This window comes from Psammomys obesus, unplaced genomic scaffold (genome assembly GCF_907164565.1).
Source record: "Psammomys obesus unplaced genomic scaffold, mPsaObe1.curated_primary_1811, whole genome shotgun sequence".
Classification (NCBI taxonomy): Eukaryota; Metazoa; Chordata; class Mammalia; order Rodentia; family Muridae; genus Psammomys; species Psammomys obesus.
Genome location: NW_026596415.1, coordinates 246,173 through 262,900, shown reverse-complemented (window position 1 = coordinate 262,900; position 16,728 = coordinate 246,173). Strand labels below are relative to the sequence as shown.

The window sequence follows — 16,728 nt, the reverse complement described above, 5'->3', positions numbered from 1 at the left end:
TGTGTGCCTGTATAGGGCAACTGATCTCAAATGAACTCCTTAAGGTTTGGCCTTGGGTAAGACTCAGCAAAGTGAAGGTGATAAAGGCCACATGACAGATGGTGCCAATCTGGCCCTGACTTTATCCCAGCACAGTGCTATAAAAATGAAGCAAATTAATTTTATTTGTTATTCAGACATCTCCTGACATCATCTCTGTCTAACACACAAAGCCCAGAGAGGTTGGGTAACCAGGCCCAGGGAGAGAGATCAATCAAGAATCCAACACAGGCGTTGAAGGTTTACATGTAACCCTACCACACAGTAGTACCACACAGTAGCACAAGAAGGATTATTTCAGAAGGAACTCAAGAGCCTGCATAGAGGGAGGGAGTTCTGTGTTTGTCCTGGGCTCCTCACCCTTATGAGGCCCCAACTCAGCAAAGGATACATGTTTCAATGTTGGCACCCACAATGTAACCAGTGACATCGAAGTTGATGCGAATGAACTTGCCCTGCCAAGAGGAGAACAAGTTGATGTGCAGCCAGGCTCAGCATAGACTCCATACCACAGGGAAGTGTCAGGGGGGCCAGTGAGGGTAGAAGAACAATCAGAATTTCAGTTCTGCTGGACCACAGCAACTAGGATCTGAGCTGGGATCTCGAGGCCTGCCAAACCTATGCAGGGAACATCATTTGTCTCAAGAAACAACTAAGTCCTCAATGGCTGTCCTCAAGGGGTAGGGAAACTGTGGCTGACATATGTTAAGTGGCATGGCATGACATTGCTTTTCAGAGGTGCTGTCTGTCACAAGTTTTTCACATCAAGTGGTCTAGGCTGCTTTGGCCTAAGCAATTGAGTGGCTGAAATGCTTTTTGTGCATGTGTGTGTGGTGGTGGCAGAGGTGGGGTGGGTAGGGGTTGGATACACATGTCAGGGGACAACTTCATGTATTATTTCTCAGGCACTATCCATCTTGTTTGTTTAGACAGTCTCTTGCTAGCTTGGAACTCTCCAAGCAGGCTAGGCTGGCCACTCAGCCGACCCTAGCGATTCTTCTGTTTCTGATTCCTCAGTGTTGTGACTACAAGCACATGCCACCATGTCTTGCTTTTTATGAGTTTAGGTCCTTGTGTTTGCAGGGCAAGCACTTTACTAAATGAGCTATCTGAGCTCCTGCTAATGCTGTAAATGGAAGCCCTGGCCTCACATATGCTAAGCAAGAGCTCAACACTGAGCCACTCTGCCCCAGGCTCCACACTTGTATTACGAATAAGTCAGGGTCTTGCTATGTAGCTCAGACTGGCCTTGAATTCACAATTATCTTGCCTGAGCCTCCCGAGTGCTGGGATTACAGGCATGCACCACCATGCCTAGATCTGAATGGTTTTGTTTCTTGTTCATATTAGAGGGAGGATATCAAGATGCTTTATATGTATCTGAGATATGCTGTGAGAGATAAGGGCCCTTGCATGAGTAGCTGTGATGGAAACAGGCCTTGTGGCACTTAGGCCAGCACAAGTGATGCCCAGAGGGAACTTTTACATTGTCAGGAAAACACATATTTGGGGATCTTTACTTTTTGTGATTAATTTTGTTTTCAATTATGTGTGTGTGTCTATGTGTGAAGTCTTTATGGGCGCCCATGGTGGCTTGAAGAAGACATTGGATTCCGTGGAGCTGTAGTTACTGGCAGTTGTGAGCTGCCATGTGGGTTCTGGGAACTGAACTCTAAACTTCTGCAAGAGCATCAAGTGCTCTTAACCACTGAGCCTTTTCTATATCTCCCTTCAGGGACCTTTCCATAGACCCTGTCCCAGAGAGGTAGAGGTCTGAAACAGCGTTGTTTCTACTCTGTTTAACAGGCACTCTTTCCTCAGTTTTTCTCACTAAGTAGATTGCCTGATGCAGGCCTCTTTGTACATTAAGACAATTCTGATCTGTTGTGGTTTCTACCACACTTCCTCTGCATCCTCCAACCCGTAAGTCATAAACAAGAAAGGAGACAACCTTGGAACCTTGGAAAATGTACACGGGACAGTGGCACCTCCCGCCTAACTGACTGGTGGTCCCCAAAGCAGGTCTCCTTCTTGTGTTTTGGAGCCAAATCAGGATTAGTCACTGTGATTCTTGGTGCCTAGGTCAGCACCAGCTATATAATTTGTACTTAATAAAAACAACTCAACAAATGACAAAATAGGGGAATGGTCTATGTAAAAGTGTTCACCAGAATGACTGTATGCAGTAGGTAGTTCTGTAGTAGTCAGTATTTGGAAAAGGACAGATGTAGGTGTTACAGAGTAGGCACTTAATTCATCTATGTTGAATGAATGAATGAATATTGAATGTGTCTGATATGTAGTAGGTGCTCTGTAAATGTTAATTAGATAAACCACAGATGTGAAATGCCTAACTGAGAATGGATGCACAGTGATTATTGAGTGAGGACAGGAGCCCTTGAGACAGAAGGACAGGGAACAAATGTGGTTGTCCTTCACTGTCTCTAGTCCTTTAGTCACAGGCCTCCTCAATCTGTGCTCTTGGGGGATATGTGACATTGGGATGCCCACATCAGTCCCAGAAAAGCCTATATGGCTCTGTTACTTACAAAGCGAGAAGAGTTGTCGTTCTTGACAGTTTTTGCATTGCCGAAAGCCTCCAGGATTGGGTTCGCCTGTAGAAGCTGCTTTTCCAGCTCCCCCTAAAATTCATTCATATCTAGTTATGGTGGAACACAGTCTAAGGCCTGACACAAAACTCTGTCCTTTAGCCATAGGCTCTGTCCTGTCCTCAGACGCTCCTAGACCCCAACATTCACATCCAGATGTAAATCTATTCAGAAGGCTTTCTGACAGAGAAGACATCTGCGCTTTAGAAAGACTGTCTCCCAGAGCAAAGGTCATTACATCACACAATGCTGGAATGCCCCTAAGAGTGTGCGGTGTACAGCCTGCCGTCCTGATACCACAGTTCAGGTGTGATCAGCTGCCTCTTCAAGCTAAGCCATTACAACCTTCCCAACTGCGTAAGTGTAATTGTTTAAAAGTTGCAGCATTTCATTGGGCAGGTCTAGACTTCTGATGATTTCATTTCTATGAAAGAAATTTTGGGAGGCTCCAACCCCACCAGAAATCCTTTTAAGCAGCTACAGAATGAAGCCTCGAAGCTACAGGAGCTCTGTCTAGCAGATTAAATACAGCTGAGACTGCGTGCAGCTGTAAGACTCCTGTATGCAAATGCAATCATGTGATTAATGGTGGCAAGGAAAAGGGCCAACAAAGCAAGCTATGCCAGGAAAGCAAAGAGATGCCAAGCCATAGAATGCAGCAGCTGCTGCTGGCCTGGACATCCCCCTGCAATGCAGCTTGCAAATTAAGATACAGAAGGCCTTGCCTCCATGGAAGCCCAGGCCCAAGTGGACCTGGCCCACTGGAGAAATTAGCAAGAAGAGTCATCCACTTTCCCTGGCTAGTAGGAAAAAACTCAAGAGTAATTGCATATACCTGTGCAGACTTGTGATCCAAAGCTCTCCACCCCCTTCTGGAAAGGGGCTTCTAACAGGCACATTAAAAGGTCTTTCGAGGGGAGCTTTGAACATAGAAACCTCATCTGTTGCTTGATAAGACTGTGGCCCAGAGCCGTTAAGTGACCGGGCAAAGATTACATAGCCTATGTTAAATAACATCCTGTTCCTTGTATGAGACTAAGTACTGTGGCCCAGCATCTTCCTATAACAGGCTAGGTGACATGGAACACTTTGGGGGGGAGGTCTCTTCTAGGCTGGGACCCATGTGCCACAAGCTCTGCATAGGAGTCCAGCTGACATACACAAAGGTCCATGCGGGAGCAGGTTGTGTGTGGCAAAGGTGGGGCCTTCTCAAGCCACCAAAGCTAGTGCATCACAAACCCAAGAACGTCTCCAATGTCTTTGGTGAGGCAACTGGCATGCAGAGGAGTCACACATGACACACACATGCACAAAGACACACAGGTGCAGGGGACAGAGCTGGGGCAGAAAGGCAGGGAAGGGTAGCTTTGCCTTGGCTGGGTTTCCTACTGACCAAGCCAGGGCCACCCTGGAGCCTGATGGTCCTAAGATGCTCAACACATGTGATGGTCCTTCCAGTGTGTTTGGAGACTGATGGTGGGCTCATTGTGGGAAGGGATGAAGGAGTTTATTCTGAACTGGGGCAATCCATCCAGGCTGGAGTGCAATGTTGAGGATTCTGGCAGAAGGCCCTTGGACCACTAACATGCCCCACTCTGTACTCTGGCATTACTCTCCAACCCCCAAACCCCACCCATGCACGCCATGATATTTTTGTGCCTCTATTGGCCTGGGGCCAAGAACTCAGGAGTCTGCCCTGTTCCCGAATCCTAGGGGCCCGTGGGTGCAACAGATGCATGCAGGTCTTAATCCACTCGGTGCCTCCCATCACACCAGGAAAACTCTGTTACTCACGTAGGCAAGAGATGGGCCTTGCTGCAGTGGGACAGCACGGTATGAAACAGAGGTCAGTGCTTTCGCCTTCACATCCAAGGCCCACCCCATAGTGGGAGCCCTGGGCTGGGCTCCTCCTCACTGTCATGGCTACCAGCTCTAGTCCACTATGATAAGCTCCTACCCTTGTACTCTGCTGCTCTTTCAAGTCTCTCCTTTCTTCCTCTCTTCCCTCCCTCCCTTGATCCCTTCCTTCCTTTTGAGACCATATAGTGAGACTAGCTTTGAACTCATGATCTTCCTGCCTCAGTTCCTGAGTTCTGAGATCACAAATGGCCATTACTTTCTTAGATACCCACACATCTCATGGTTCCTAATTGTTGGAGTCTTGGTGGATGTCTTCCTCACTCCTTTTTTTTCCCTCTCTCCCTCCCTTCCTCCCTTTCTCCTTTCTTCCTTCCCACTGTTCTTTCCTTCCTCCCTACCTCTCTACCTCCCTGTCTTCCTCCCTCCCTTTTTTGACTGAATCCTAGGCTAGTCTCAGACTTATTAGATAGCTGAAGATGAACTTGAATTTCAGATTCTCCTGCCTTCACTTCCCAAGTGTTTGATACAGGCGTGCACCATCACATCCAGTTTATGGAGTGCTGGGGATGAGCCCAGGGCTTTGTGCCTAATAGGCACACATTCTACCAAGTAAGCCCCAGCCATCACACTGGCCTCTGATCTGGTAGGGGAAGAAATGTGTCTGCATATTCAGGGAGAGTATCCATCCCTCACAAAACTGAATCATCATAACTACTAGGTCTTGTTTTCACTATATAGAAAAAGGCGAGGTGGGGGAGAAGCAGGATTCTCTCTGCCACACTTAAGCCGGTGGTCCCTATACATAACCCTAACAGGCTCGTCTGCTTTTGGGCTTGTTTAAGGGGAAAAGGTTCCCAGGCTATAACCAGTACCCATCCCAAGTCCCCGATCGCTCCAGGCTCACTGGCCACTGTGCCAGTCTGCTACCCCTAAAGACAGAAAGCAAAGTGCAGGGTGGAAGAAGCTTTTCTCACCATCTTGTTCTCAGCAACCATATAAAGGAACTGAAAGGACCCAGGGTCCCAGAGGGAACAGATGAGGAAGAAAGGAAGGGAAGCAAGAAAAGTTTCTAAAAACTTTCTCTACTTTTCCTTGTAAACCCTCCTCCCACTGGGACAGTATGGGACATGTGGGGCTTTTTAAAAAATCCTTTGTTTATACTAGCAGAGCCATCAATATAAATGCATCTCCTTGTAGGACCTTATTTTGTGGTGCCTGGCTCATAGCAAGAGGGTCAGCCAATAGTGGACCAGGGACCCATGTGAGTGACCTCAGCATCTTTGTCCCCTGGGAGTGGGACATGGTGTCATTCCAGCTTGAGACTGAGTCCTATCCCTAGGAACATATGACAGTATATGGGGCATATTTGCTGGCTCCAAATATGCTGCAGTATATAGGGACAGAGGCCAGGGGCCAGGAGTATTAGAGTTCATAGGCATCCCCACAACAAGAAATGTGATCACAGTGATAACAAGGCCACTGCTAAGAAATGTTCATGTCAGATCTCAGTGGAGAAGGCTTAGTCCTCAGACTCTGAGACCATATATCCATGCTAGGGAAAGGAAGTCCTCAGAGCCAGCCAGTTCCACCCAGGGGACCAACCCTAATAGCACAGGCTGAGTTCTCACTGGGGTGTTCTGTTCACTCCTGAGTCTGCCAAGGCCTGAGTAGCCTTGGTGACAGTGCTTGTTACTTACCGTGATACTGCTGTCTTTCTTGCCCTTGTGGGAGGATGCTACAACAGCCAGATATTGGATGACTTTCTTCGTGTTCTCTGTCTTTCCAGCTCCAGACTCACCTCTGAAAGACATGAATATGGTGACCCTACAAGCCAGGCAGCACCCTCATGGTCATCATTGTTACTCCCAGGGTGGGGAAACTGATGCTCCTCTTGGAAGGCACATTAACTGACTGTGTGCAGGTACACAAGGCCAGAGGTCAACCTCAGGTATTATGCACCTTTAAAAAATTAAAAAAGAAACAAAAACAAAAATCTCTCTCTGGCTGGAACTCATCAATTAGGCTAGGCTGGCTGGGCGGTGAACCCCAAGGATCTGCCTGTCTGTTTCCCCATTGCTGAGGTTACAGGCTCATTACTCTGCCCAATTTTTCTTTTTTAACATGGGTCCTGTAGATCTGAACTCAGGTCCTCATGCTTGCACAGCAAACACCTTACTCACTGAGACATCTTTCCAGCTTTGACCTTGGGTTTTTTACCCCAGCAAATGAACCCAAGTACACAGGCCTACAAGCCAGTGTACACCTCTAGAAATACTGCAAGGAAGAACCCAGAAGAGAGGAGGAGAACCTGAGTTCTGCTCTAAACATTCAAATTCCAGTTTATTTGGCATTATCTGTTGAGAGACATTGCCAGCAAATTGGACCCAAAAGATACAAGAAAGAGGCTCCAAGGAAGAATGTGTACCTTTCAGATAAACAGAGCCCAAGGATAAACCCTAGAAAAAACAATGTCTTATCCCATGAGTCCCTGAGCAGAAGCAAGCCCCTCCATTCTCAGCAGAATTTGTTGAATATTAGGCAGCTCGCTGATAATCTCAGGCAAGTACCAAAATGTTTCCTTTGTTGGAATAATTTATGTTAAGGTGGGTCTAGCTGATAGCTCCCACTGGCGGGGTACTGTTGGCCTACTGAGAAGACTTTCTAGAGCATGTTGTCTTGAGCCACCAGAGCTCACTGCAGAAAGGCTTCTCCACTCATAAGCTCCAGTACCACCTCTGATTCTCCATGTCTGCTGAGAAGAAAGGGTCTCTGCTAACTTTCCTTCCACATTGTCTTCCACACAGACTTTTTTTGTTGTTGTTTATTTTTCTGTTCTTTGCTTGAATGTTTTATTTACCTCATATTTTATGATATGAGATTTTTTTTTTAATTTTTTTTAAATTTTTAAAAATTTAAAAATTTAAATGTAAAGGCCAGCTTGGGGTTCTTTGGCCTGAGCCAGTGACCTGGCTGAGCAGAGCTCTGCTCTCCTTTCTAAATAGAAAAAAAGTGATTAACTTTCTCTGCCAAGCATGTCTCAGTGACTTCTCACGCTGAAAAGAGAAAAGAAAGAGTCCCCACTCGATCTGAGTACCTGGCCTGGTCCCAAAGTGTTCACTGTCCAGAAACAATGCTTCATACCAGCTTCCTGTTCCCTAAACCCATCACAGTTTGAGAACTGTTCCTCATAGGCAATGTGTCTGAACATAGTCCCTAACTGGTGGTACTATGTGGGGAGGCAAGGCCTGAGGAGGCAAGTCATTGGAGGCCTGTCTTTGAGAATTATCACCCGGCACCTTCCAGCTCAAGCCTTCTACTTCAATGGCATCAGGTGAGAAATGATGGTACAGGTTCCCACTGCCAGGGACTAATCCACTGCAGCTGCCATGACGGACTGCACGGTCACAGTGGTGTGACCAGTGTGACCAGTCATCTAGCCCAGAATGGGTAAGCAACCTGTTCTAGATCACACAGCAGGGCAAGGGCACATTAAGTTTGGTCCTTGATTTCAATGCCATCCACACTCTCCCTTTTCTACCACACAGGCTCTGTTCTCTAATAATATTAATTGTTGACAGGATCTAGACTCACCTAGGACACAAGCATCTGGACAAGCCAGTAAGGAAGTTTCTAGATTGGGCTAAATAAGGTGGGAAGAAGACTCACACTGAATGTGGTTGGGGGTCCTGGGTGGCATGAAAAGAAGTGGGCCAATCAGTAGCATTCACCTATTTGCTTCCTGACCTTGGGTACAGTGTGAACAGCTGCCTCTCACTCTATGCTGTCCCCCCACTGGCAATGCCTCACACTGGGAGTCACAGAAGACTCTTGCTTCTAGTCACAGAAGACCCTTGCTTCCGTGAGTTGCTTGTGAGTTATTTTTGATGGGTATTTTGTCACAGGAGTACAGAAAGGAATTGACACTCTAGTGCCAGACAAAGGGCAGGCAGGGCCTTAGGGTTTATCAAGCACTTGCTCTGCCACTTGTACCAGGCCTTCTGTTCCTTTCATCTCCCTAACTATCTAATGGAGGAACTTTATGATTATTCTTATCACTGTCTTAGAGAAACTGAGGCTTAGAGACATTGAAGTAAACCGCTCCAATTCCAAGTACTCCAGAAAATGGAGGAGGCATGAAATTTTAACTTTGGTCCAAATAATAAGACAACCTATATTCTTCTACCTCCTGATAAATGAGAGAGGGACATCTCAGATTTGGACTCTGAAACTGAAAGCAAGGATCAAAGAACAATACTTGTACACCATAGTATAAATTACTTCAGTTGAGCTAATGTCAAAATAGTGGATAGATTTCCCTTTCAATAGAAGGAGATGGATCCTGGTCAGGGACAGGAGGGAAAATTCTGAATTCTGAACATAGACTTTGCGATTGCCACATCAGTGTCTGACCGTAGGCCTACTTCCTACCATTTCACCCTTTCCTATCTGGGCTTTGGTCTTTGCTCCTGACAAAAGTGGGGACATCAACAGCCACACACTCTAGGAACCCTTTTCTCTCCTGTGGTCCTCTAGACACAACTATTTCCAAGTTTCCTGATAAAAATAATTTGTCTTAGGCAGCCTTGTGAACAAACACACTCAAGTCATAGGCTCCAGGCATTTGAAGTTGGCAGGTTCTGGGATGCTCCAGAGACACGCCTATCTCTACTTTTCTGACCCTGGAACTCCAGGTGACAGTGCTGTCCCTATTCAAATACCTGCCCTGATCTGAGGAACTTGCACCCGATTCCTAGTTCTGTCTTAGCTAAACAGGACCCCCTGGGCTTGTCATGACCCCACAGCTGTGTTCATTTCCTTGGCATGTGTGACCTGCACAGTCTCATGGAGATAACTCTGAGAAGACCCCTGTATTGATGGAAAATTCTGAAAATTCTTAATGACATCTTGTTGTATAACTGTATATTCTCATTTGTATAATTTAAATACTATTGGGTAGTCCTACCTCTCTGAGTTGAACACCATTAAAAGCTTATTACAGCCCATTGCTGGCCTCAAAAAGAAGCCAATTGGCTGTATGCTCTGAGCTCCTTCTAAGTCGCACCCTACTGTAAGCTGGCTGTACCCTCTGGTATTGGTGTCCAACTCCTACACATCCTGCAAAGTCTAGTTAGGCACCATGCATTTTGAATATTATCTGTGACTCACGGTGTTCATTCCCTATAGTCCTCATTAGCTTAATGGCACAGGGAGCTCCTGGGCCAGACAGCCCGAGTTCAAATACCTGCTCCACCAGTCACCTACATGGCCTATAGTAAGTCACTTAATCTCCTCTGCTTCCTTACCTACAAAATGGGTATATGTCAAATATTCCACATGACCACTGTGAGGGTCATACAAGAGAACATGACACTCAGAATGGTTACTGGACAAAATCATAGACACTTTTCCTCTCACAGCTACTTCTACTTTTACACTTGTATGTTCTGTCAGTACCATAATCTCCACCATCGGTCCTTGCACTGACCCATAAGCCCCACCATATTTCCCCCTGTTTAGGTGTGGAGTAGGCAAGCCACTTCTGTGCTGGACAGCAAGCATTTCAGGATTTATGGGTGTCCTGGTTGGTTTCTGTCAATTTGACAGACATGTCCAGGAAGGAAGGACTCTTTTTTTTTGGTTTTGTTTTTTTAGGATTTATTTATTTATTTATTTATTTATTTATTTATTTATTTATTTAGGATGTATACAATGTTGTGGCTGCATGTATACCTATATGGCAGAAGAAGCACCAGATCTCATTACAGATAGTTGTGAGCCACCATGTGGTTGTTGGGAATTGAACTCAGGATCTCTGGAATAACAGCTAGTGCTTTTAACCTCTGAGCCATCTCTCTAGTGCCAGAAGAAGGACTCTTAATTAGGAAAAATGCCTGCTCAAGATTTGCCTTAAGTAGCAATTTATGTAGAAGGGCCCAGCCCATTGCAGGTGGCTCCAAACCTGGACAGGTGGTCCTGGATTACAAGGAAGCAAGCTGAGCAGGCCATGTGCTAATCTATGGTCTCTGCCTGCTTCAGTCTCTGTCTTGGGTTCCTGCCCTAATTTTCTTGGGTGATAGACTATGATGTGGCCTGTGATATAAACGAAACAAGCCCCTTTTCCCCCACATTGCTTTTGGTTATGGTGTTTCATCACAGCAATAAAAAGCAAATTGGGATAGTAGGCCATGTGTCCTCATGCCTACTTGGCATGGCCACCTTAGTGTGAAAGCAGCTGTGTAAACAAGTGAGTTGCAGATGTGTTTCAATAAAACTCTGTTTAAAAAATACAGGGCCTCTGGGCTCCCTGGTTGAACATGTTTATTGCTCTAATAATATAAGCTTCCTACTTCCCAATCCCTCAGAGGATCCCTAGTCCTGAAACCTTCCTCTGTTGTTAGTCTCTTATTCTGTCTGTCTGTCTCTCTCTCCCCACCTCTCTTCATATGTGTGTGGTTACACACACACACACACACACACACACACACACACACACGCACACACTTACACAAATAAATGTAAAAAATAAATAAAGGAAGTGAAAAACCTCCCCCTCCCTCCAACTACCATGATGTTCTGCCCAAAGTACTTGGGGTTGAATAACTATGAACCAAACCCTCTGAAACCATGAGCACAACATCAGTACATCTCTGTTTCCAGTTAGTTATGCCAGACATTGTGTTCCAGTGTTGGTGAGCTGACTCAGCGGGTAAAGGCATCTGCTGTCAATCCTGGTGACTTGCGTTTGATCTCCAGGACCTACATGGTTGGAGAGAAATGACTACTGCAAATTGTTCTCTAACCTCAATGTGTACCATAGCACTTGTGCACCCACACACACATATGCACAATAAATTTTTTAAAAATTAAAAATAGAATGGCACCAGCATCCTTAAGCATTCAAGTGTGCTGTATCCTGTGCTAGGGGCAGAGCTGAGCAACTGTGAACACATTCCAGATCTCACCCTGGTGATCTTTGGCTTCAATAGACAACAACGGAAGAACAGTCTCACTTACGTGCACAGAATGGACTGATCCTCACGATCTGCAGAGAGAAAACAGACTGTAAATTAGACTGAACCCTATATCTAAGGGTCTGGATCTGGCCCAAGCCAGGCTCTATTCTCAAGCTCTCACTTGCTGACCAGACTAGAGGTCCAGCCAGCTATACCGGATGCCCAGGACACAGGAGGCCAAAGTGAAACCACAGAACAACGACAGTCCCCTAGGTGGCCTCTGAGAAAGGCCTGATGCGCTGGGGGTGGGGGTGGTATGCAGACCTCCAGTTTCCGCCGCTCTAGAGTCCTCCCAGAGCCTCATCTGATTAGGTTATAGCCTGGGAATGCTCTGGATGCAGGCTTACCAGGTATGCTTGGAGCTCTAGGTCTCTGCTCTGAGGTCCGGGCTACGTATTTTAGCTTTTGTGTCAGCTCCACCAGCTGAGATGTGTTGTAGTGAACAGCCCTGGTTGTGAACACCAGTGCATATTTATGCAGGGTTGGTTTGGTTGGTTTTAGATCTGTCCCTATGTCACTCCTGTCATCTTAAAAAGCTGTGCTAGCTATTTTTATGTCAACTTGACCCAAACTAGAGTCATCTGAAAGGAGGGAACCTCAATTGAGAAAATTCCTCCATAAAATCCGGCTGTAAGACATTTTTTTAAAAAATTAATAATTGGTATTGGAGGGCCCAGTTCATTGTGGGTGGCGCCATCCCTAGGCTGGTGGTCTTAGGTTCTATAAGCAAGCAGGCTGAGAAAGCCCTGGAGAGAAGCTAGTAAGCAGCACTCCTCCATGGTCTCTGCATCAGCTCCTGATAGGAATTTCTGCCCTGACTTTCTTTAGTGACATGGAAGCATACATAAATAAACCCTTTCCTCCCCAAGTCCTTTTGGTTATGATGTTTTCTTACAGCAATAGTCACCCTAAGACAGAAGCCTTGTAGTGGTTCCTTTTATTCCCAGGGAGGTATAAGAATATTCTTAGCTGACTGGATCTTCTGACTGAGAATTTGCACTTAGTCAGGGCTAATGTAGCACATTAGCCCTTTTGCCCTTCTGGCTGGCCTTGCTTTACTCCAAGCCCTTGGTTTCTGTCACTCTGACTCCTCCAACCTATGCCAGGGTTTCCACACATCTGTAAGCTCTTAGGTAGGGTCTTTCTCTCTGGAAGGTAACAGGTTAGTGCCTGATGATACCAGAGATACCCCATCCTCTGATATAGTGGACATCATTCAATCAAAGATCAAACAGGCATAATTAACAGCTTTCTACTCAGAAACTGCCCCAGAAGGCCAGCCAGGTCCTCACCTATGAGGGACATGGGAACAGTGACCATTATTCCAACCACCAGACAAGAACAGAGACACCAGAATGCCATGTCTGATGGGCAATGCCAGAAGTAGCACCTCTCCCATCTAGTCCTTGCTTCATGGCCCTCAGCCTCACTTCACCACAGAGCCCATGGTCTGTAAGGAAACTGTACCTCCAGTGCCCAGCAGATGTTTGAATGCTCTGTTATTTGTTTTAAGTGGATCAGAGGAGAGATGGACTGACAGACAAATCAGAGGAGACATGGGAAGATACATACATGAATAATGCAAGCAGGAAATCAGAAATTCAAGATCATCCTTGGCTACACAGTGTGTACTAGGCCAGCTAGGGCTACACAGGGAAACTCTATCTTAAAGAAAGAAAAGGGGAGAGATAGGGAAAGAAAAGAAAGAGAAAACAGAAAGGGAGGAAAGAGAAAGAAAGGGAGAGAAGAAAGGAGGAAAAGAAAAGGAAGGAAGGAAGAAAAAAGAAAAGATGTCCAATACACACTAACTGATTGAGGTGAGGGCTGGAGGAACCAGTGCCCTGTGACTAGATCCCAGGCAACAAGGATGTCTCTGAAGCCTGATTCCCTGATAGGGTCTCATGTAGCCCAGGTTAACCTCAAGATCACTGTGTAGCCTAGGATAACTTTGAATGTCTGATCCTTTTTGTTTCTACCTCCTCAGTTCTGTGATTACAGGTCTCCAGAACTCACCATTTATGCAGCACTGGGGATGGAGGCCTCATGCATGTTAGGCAGGCACTTTGCTCTCTGAGCTGTGTCCCCAGCCCTGACCTCCATTATTTTAAGGAAAGACTTGGACACTGCAGACCATGGGCTCTCTTCTTCCATCTGACCTGGGGAAGGAGCCAGGATTTCTCAGCAACCTAGCAATAGCTAGTCCCTAAGTAGGAGAGATTTATAGGGTCAGAGGCTCCCAGGCCTCCCAGGAGGAGCAGCTCTGTGCTGTGGGCCATTGGCAGCTCTCTGGCCCAAGATGTTCCCATCGGAAACACAAGCGTGGGAAGCACAGCTGTGGGCAAAAGAAGTGCTCCTTTGGGTCAGCAGTCAGCCTGACCCCAAGGAACTTGCCTGAACTTTCCATGGCTGAGACTTTCCATTTCCTTTCTGAACCAGTCTTTGAAAGAGCCAGGGGATGGTGAGATGGTTCCGTGGGTAAAAAATTTCATGTGGTCAAACCTGAAGACTTAGGTAGCCTTGGGATCAACATGGTGGAAGGAAAGAATTGACTCCCACAAGCACTGTCCTTTGACCTATACACATGCTAGTGCACAAACACAAAATCGATAAATGTAATTCACGATTTTTTTAGAAGAGGAAACAAGGCCTTCTGCCCCAGCACACAATTTTTTGTCCACTCAGGTCCTTCTGTTATTCATGGATGTGAAATTCACATGACATGAATGAGCTCACTTAGGATATTTACAACTTATGATCATATGAGCACCACCTATATCTAGTTCTAGAACATGCTGTCACTCCCCAATAAAACCTAATACCCATTAGGCCATCACTACCCATCAACCATTTCCACTAACCCTTGACAACCTATTTTTCTGTTCATCTATGTGCACATGTTCACCTGTTCTGGGTATTTCACCAGGTGAGACACATGGCACTTCCTTCCATGCCTGGCTTCTTTCATGCACCATGTTTGGAAGGGTTATCTGAATTGCAGTATATATTACTATTTTATTCCTTTCACAACCAAGTAATATTCAACTGTATAACAGGCAATATTTAATTCATCCATGGATGGACATTTGGTTTGTTCCTACATTAGGACTAACTATGAATTGTACTGCTGTGGACTTTCACATACATATTTTTACTTGAGTATTTGTTATATTATCTGAGAGTAAATACCTTGATGATACTGTCTCTGACTCCAGACCTCTCTATAGTTGAGAAAGGGGCCTGTCTACTGTGCACCTGACCTGCAAGGCTGCCCGGGACAGCAGTACAGATTATATACTGTTTAACTCTAGGGGAGATTCTTGAAGATTTGTATTTTCATGAAAACAATTTACCTGCAGATTGAAAAAGGGATGTGTTTTCCTAATTCTGTAAATGCTTCATGTTCTGCCTGGATCCCTTAAACCAAAGATTCTCTCTATTGTAGCAATTAACCTCCCCATGACCATTATTTAACCTGCTGGCTTTCAATACATTTTTTGAAGAATGTATATGACATACAGCATTGTTTTTGTTTTCTTTTCCAACTAGGTAAACAAAATAAAGAACCAAAGGACTGTGTGCATTATATCATATTCCCCTCAAAGAGGAAGAAAAGAAAATATTCACCAACCAATGAATGGATTTACAGATGTTAAAAATGTTGTATGCCCTTTCAGTGAGATATTGTTCAGCCAATAAAAAGGAAAAAGTGCTGACACCTGCTACAACAGTTGAAAAAACTACAGCAAGGGGGAAAAAACTGGTCCCAGAATGTGACTGAACAAAGGCTTTCATTCACCTGACTTGTCCAAAACAGGCGAACCTGACAGCTTGCATGGAGCTGGGGTGAGAATGTGGAATGACCTCGATGAGCATAAGATTTAGCTGGGAGAAGGAGGACACTAATTTTTTATTAAATTACATTGACAGTTTCATAGCTTGTAAACTCATTAATGACCTGTGACTTGTATATTTAAAATTGATTCATTTATGCTAGATACATTTTATCAAAATAAAACTTTTTTAAAAACACAATTTGTACTTTCTCCTTTTTGTTTGTTTTTGAAACAATTCTATATTCCAGGCAGACCTCAAATTCATAATTACCCTGCTTTTACCTCCTGGTAACTGAGATTTCAGTTGCTGCTACTACACTTGGTTTATACCATCATGTGTAAGCTCTGCTGTGCTCCAGGCCCTGGAAACACAAGCCAACAAGAGCCACTGTTCCTTGCTTCTATGTAACTAATCATAGAGTGTGGGAGTTGTGGTGGTTTGCATGAAAATGGCCCCCATAAGCTCATATATTTGAATGCCTAGTTCCCAGTTAGTAGAACTGTTTGGGAAGGATTAGGAGGTGGGGTCTTTTGAAGTAAGTGGGGCCTTTTGGCGTGGGTACGGCCTCATTTGGAGAAGATGCAGCCTTGTTGGAAGAGGTGTATCACAGGGTGGGGTTTAAGGTTTTAAAATCCCATGCTAGACGGAGTCTCTCTGTCTGCCTGCAGATTGGGATATAAAGCTCTCAGATACTGCTCCAGTGCCATGCCTGTCAGCTCCCCACCATGATGATTATGAACTAATCCTCTGAAAATGTAAGCAACGTCCCAGTCAAATGCTTTGTTTAATAAGAATTGCCTTGACCTGCTTTCTCTTTACAACATAGAACACTGAATAAGACAGGAATCAAACAGGCAAAGAAATGACCGAGGGCTGTCGCTACACTTATAATCAGGACACGCACCAGTGCACAGACCCCAGGATACCCCTGAGGCTTCCCAGAGTGACAAGAAGTTTTTCAGGCTGTGTCTGTAACTGAAGTATGTCAAGGACAGGAAGGATGGAGGTGGACAACAATCCTCCAGCTGACTAAAGCCGCTCAAAAGCAGGAAGAATGCAGCCTTTTGCACCTGTGGGTGATAACAGCTTTATTGTGACTCGGCTTCTAGCTGAGGATCTTGGGTCCTGGGACCTCACTCCCACCACTAATATGTCCTTGTCTGTCCTTCCTACCTGGCCTGGGGGCTTGTCTTGGAGTTTGGGTTTGGGATGTGCTTGGGGGGTGGGATAATAGGCCTGGGTCACCCCCACTAAGGCATAGCAGGACAGGACTCCCTGGAGGTGCCCAGCATCCCAGAGTCTCATGGACTGGCTATTTCAGTTGATCCCCAGCTGGGGTTCTTGCTGGCTAGCTGCTGGGGCTGAGGCCTTCA

At 45.6% G+C, this 16,728-nt stretch overlaps 1 protein-coding gene across 4 annotated transcripts in view; it reads right to left on the bottom strand.

Annotated features, from left to right (window-relative positions):
* Myh11 (myosin heavy chain 11) overlaps positions 1–16,728 on the bottom strand; it is a 101,223-nt gene that overhangs the window by 53,377 nt on the left and 31,118 nt on the right. For 2 of the 4 annotated variants that reach the window (XM_055597684.1, XM_055597686.1), the window contains exons 4-8: positions 11,523–11,550; positions 6,206–6,308; positions 4,443–4,463; positions 2,589–2,681; positions 431–494 (exon numbers count right to left, since the gene is read on the bottom strand). In XM_055597684.1, the coding sequence (XP_055453659.1) occupies positions 431–494; positions 2,589–2,681; positions 4,443–4,463; positions 6,206–6,308; positions 11,523–11,550 (309 nt within the window). The remainder of the gene's footprint in view (positions 1–430; positions 495–2,588; positions 2,682–4,442; positions 4,464–6,205; positions 6,309–11,522; positions 11,551–16,728) is intronic. The other 2 variants (XM_055597685.1, XM_055597687.1) reach the window with 1 other exon arrangement.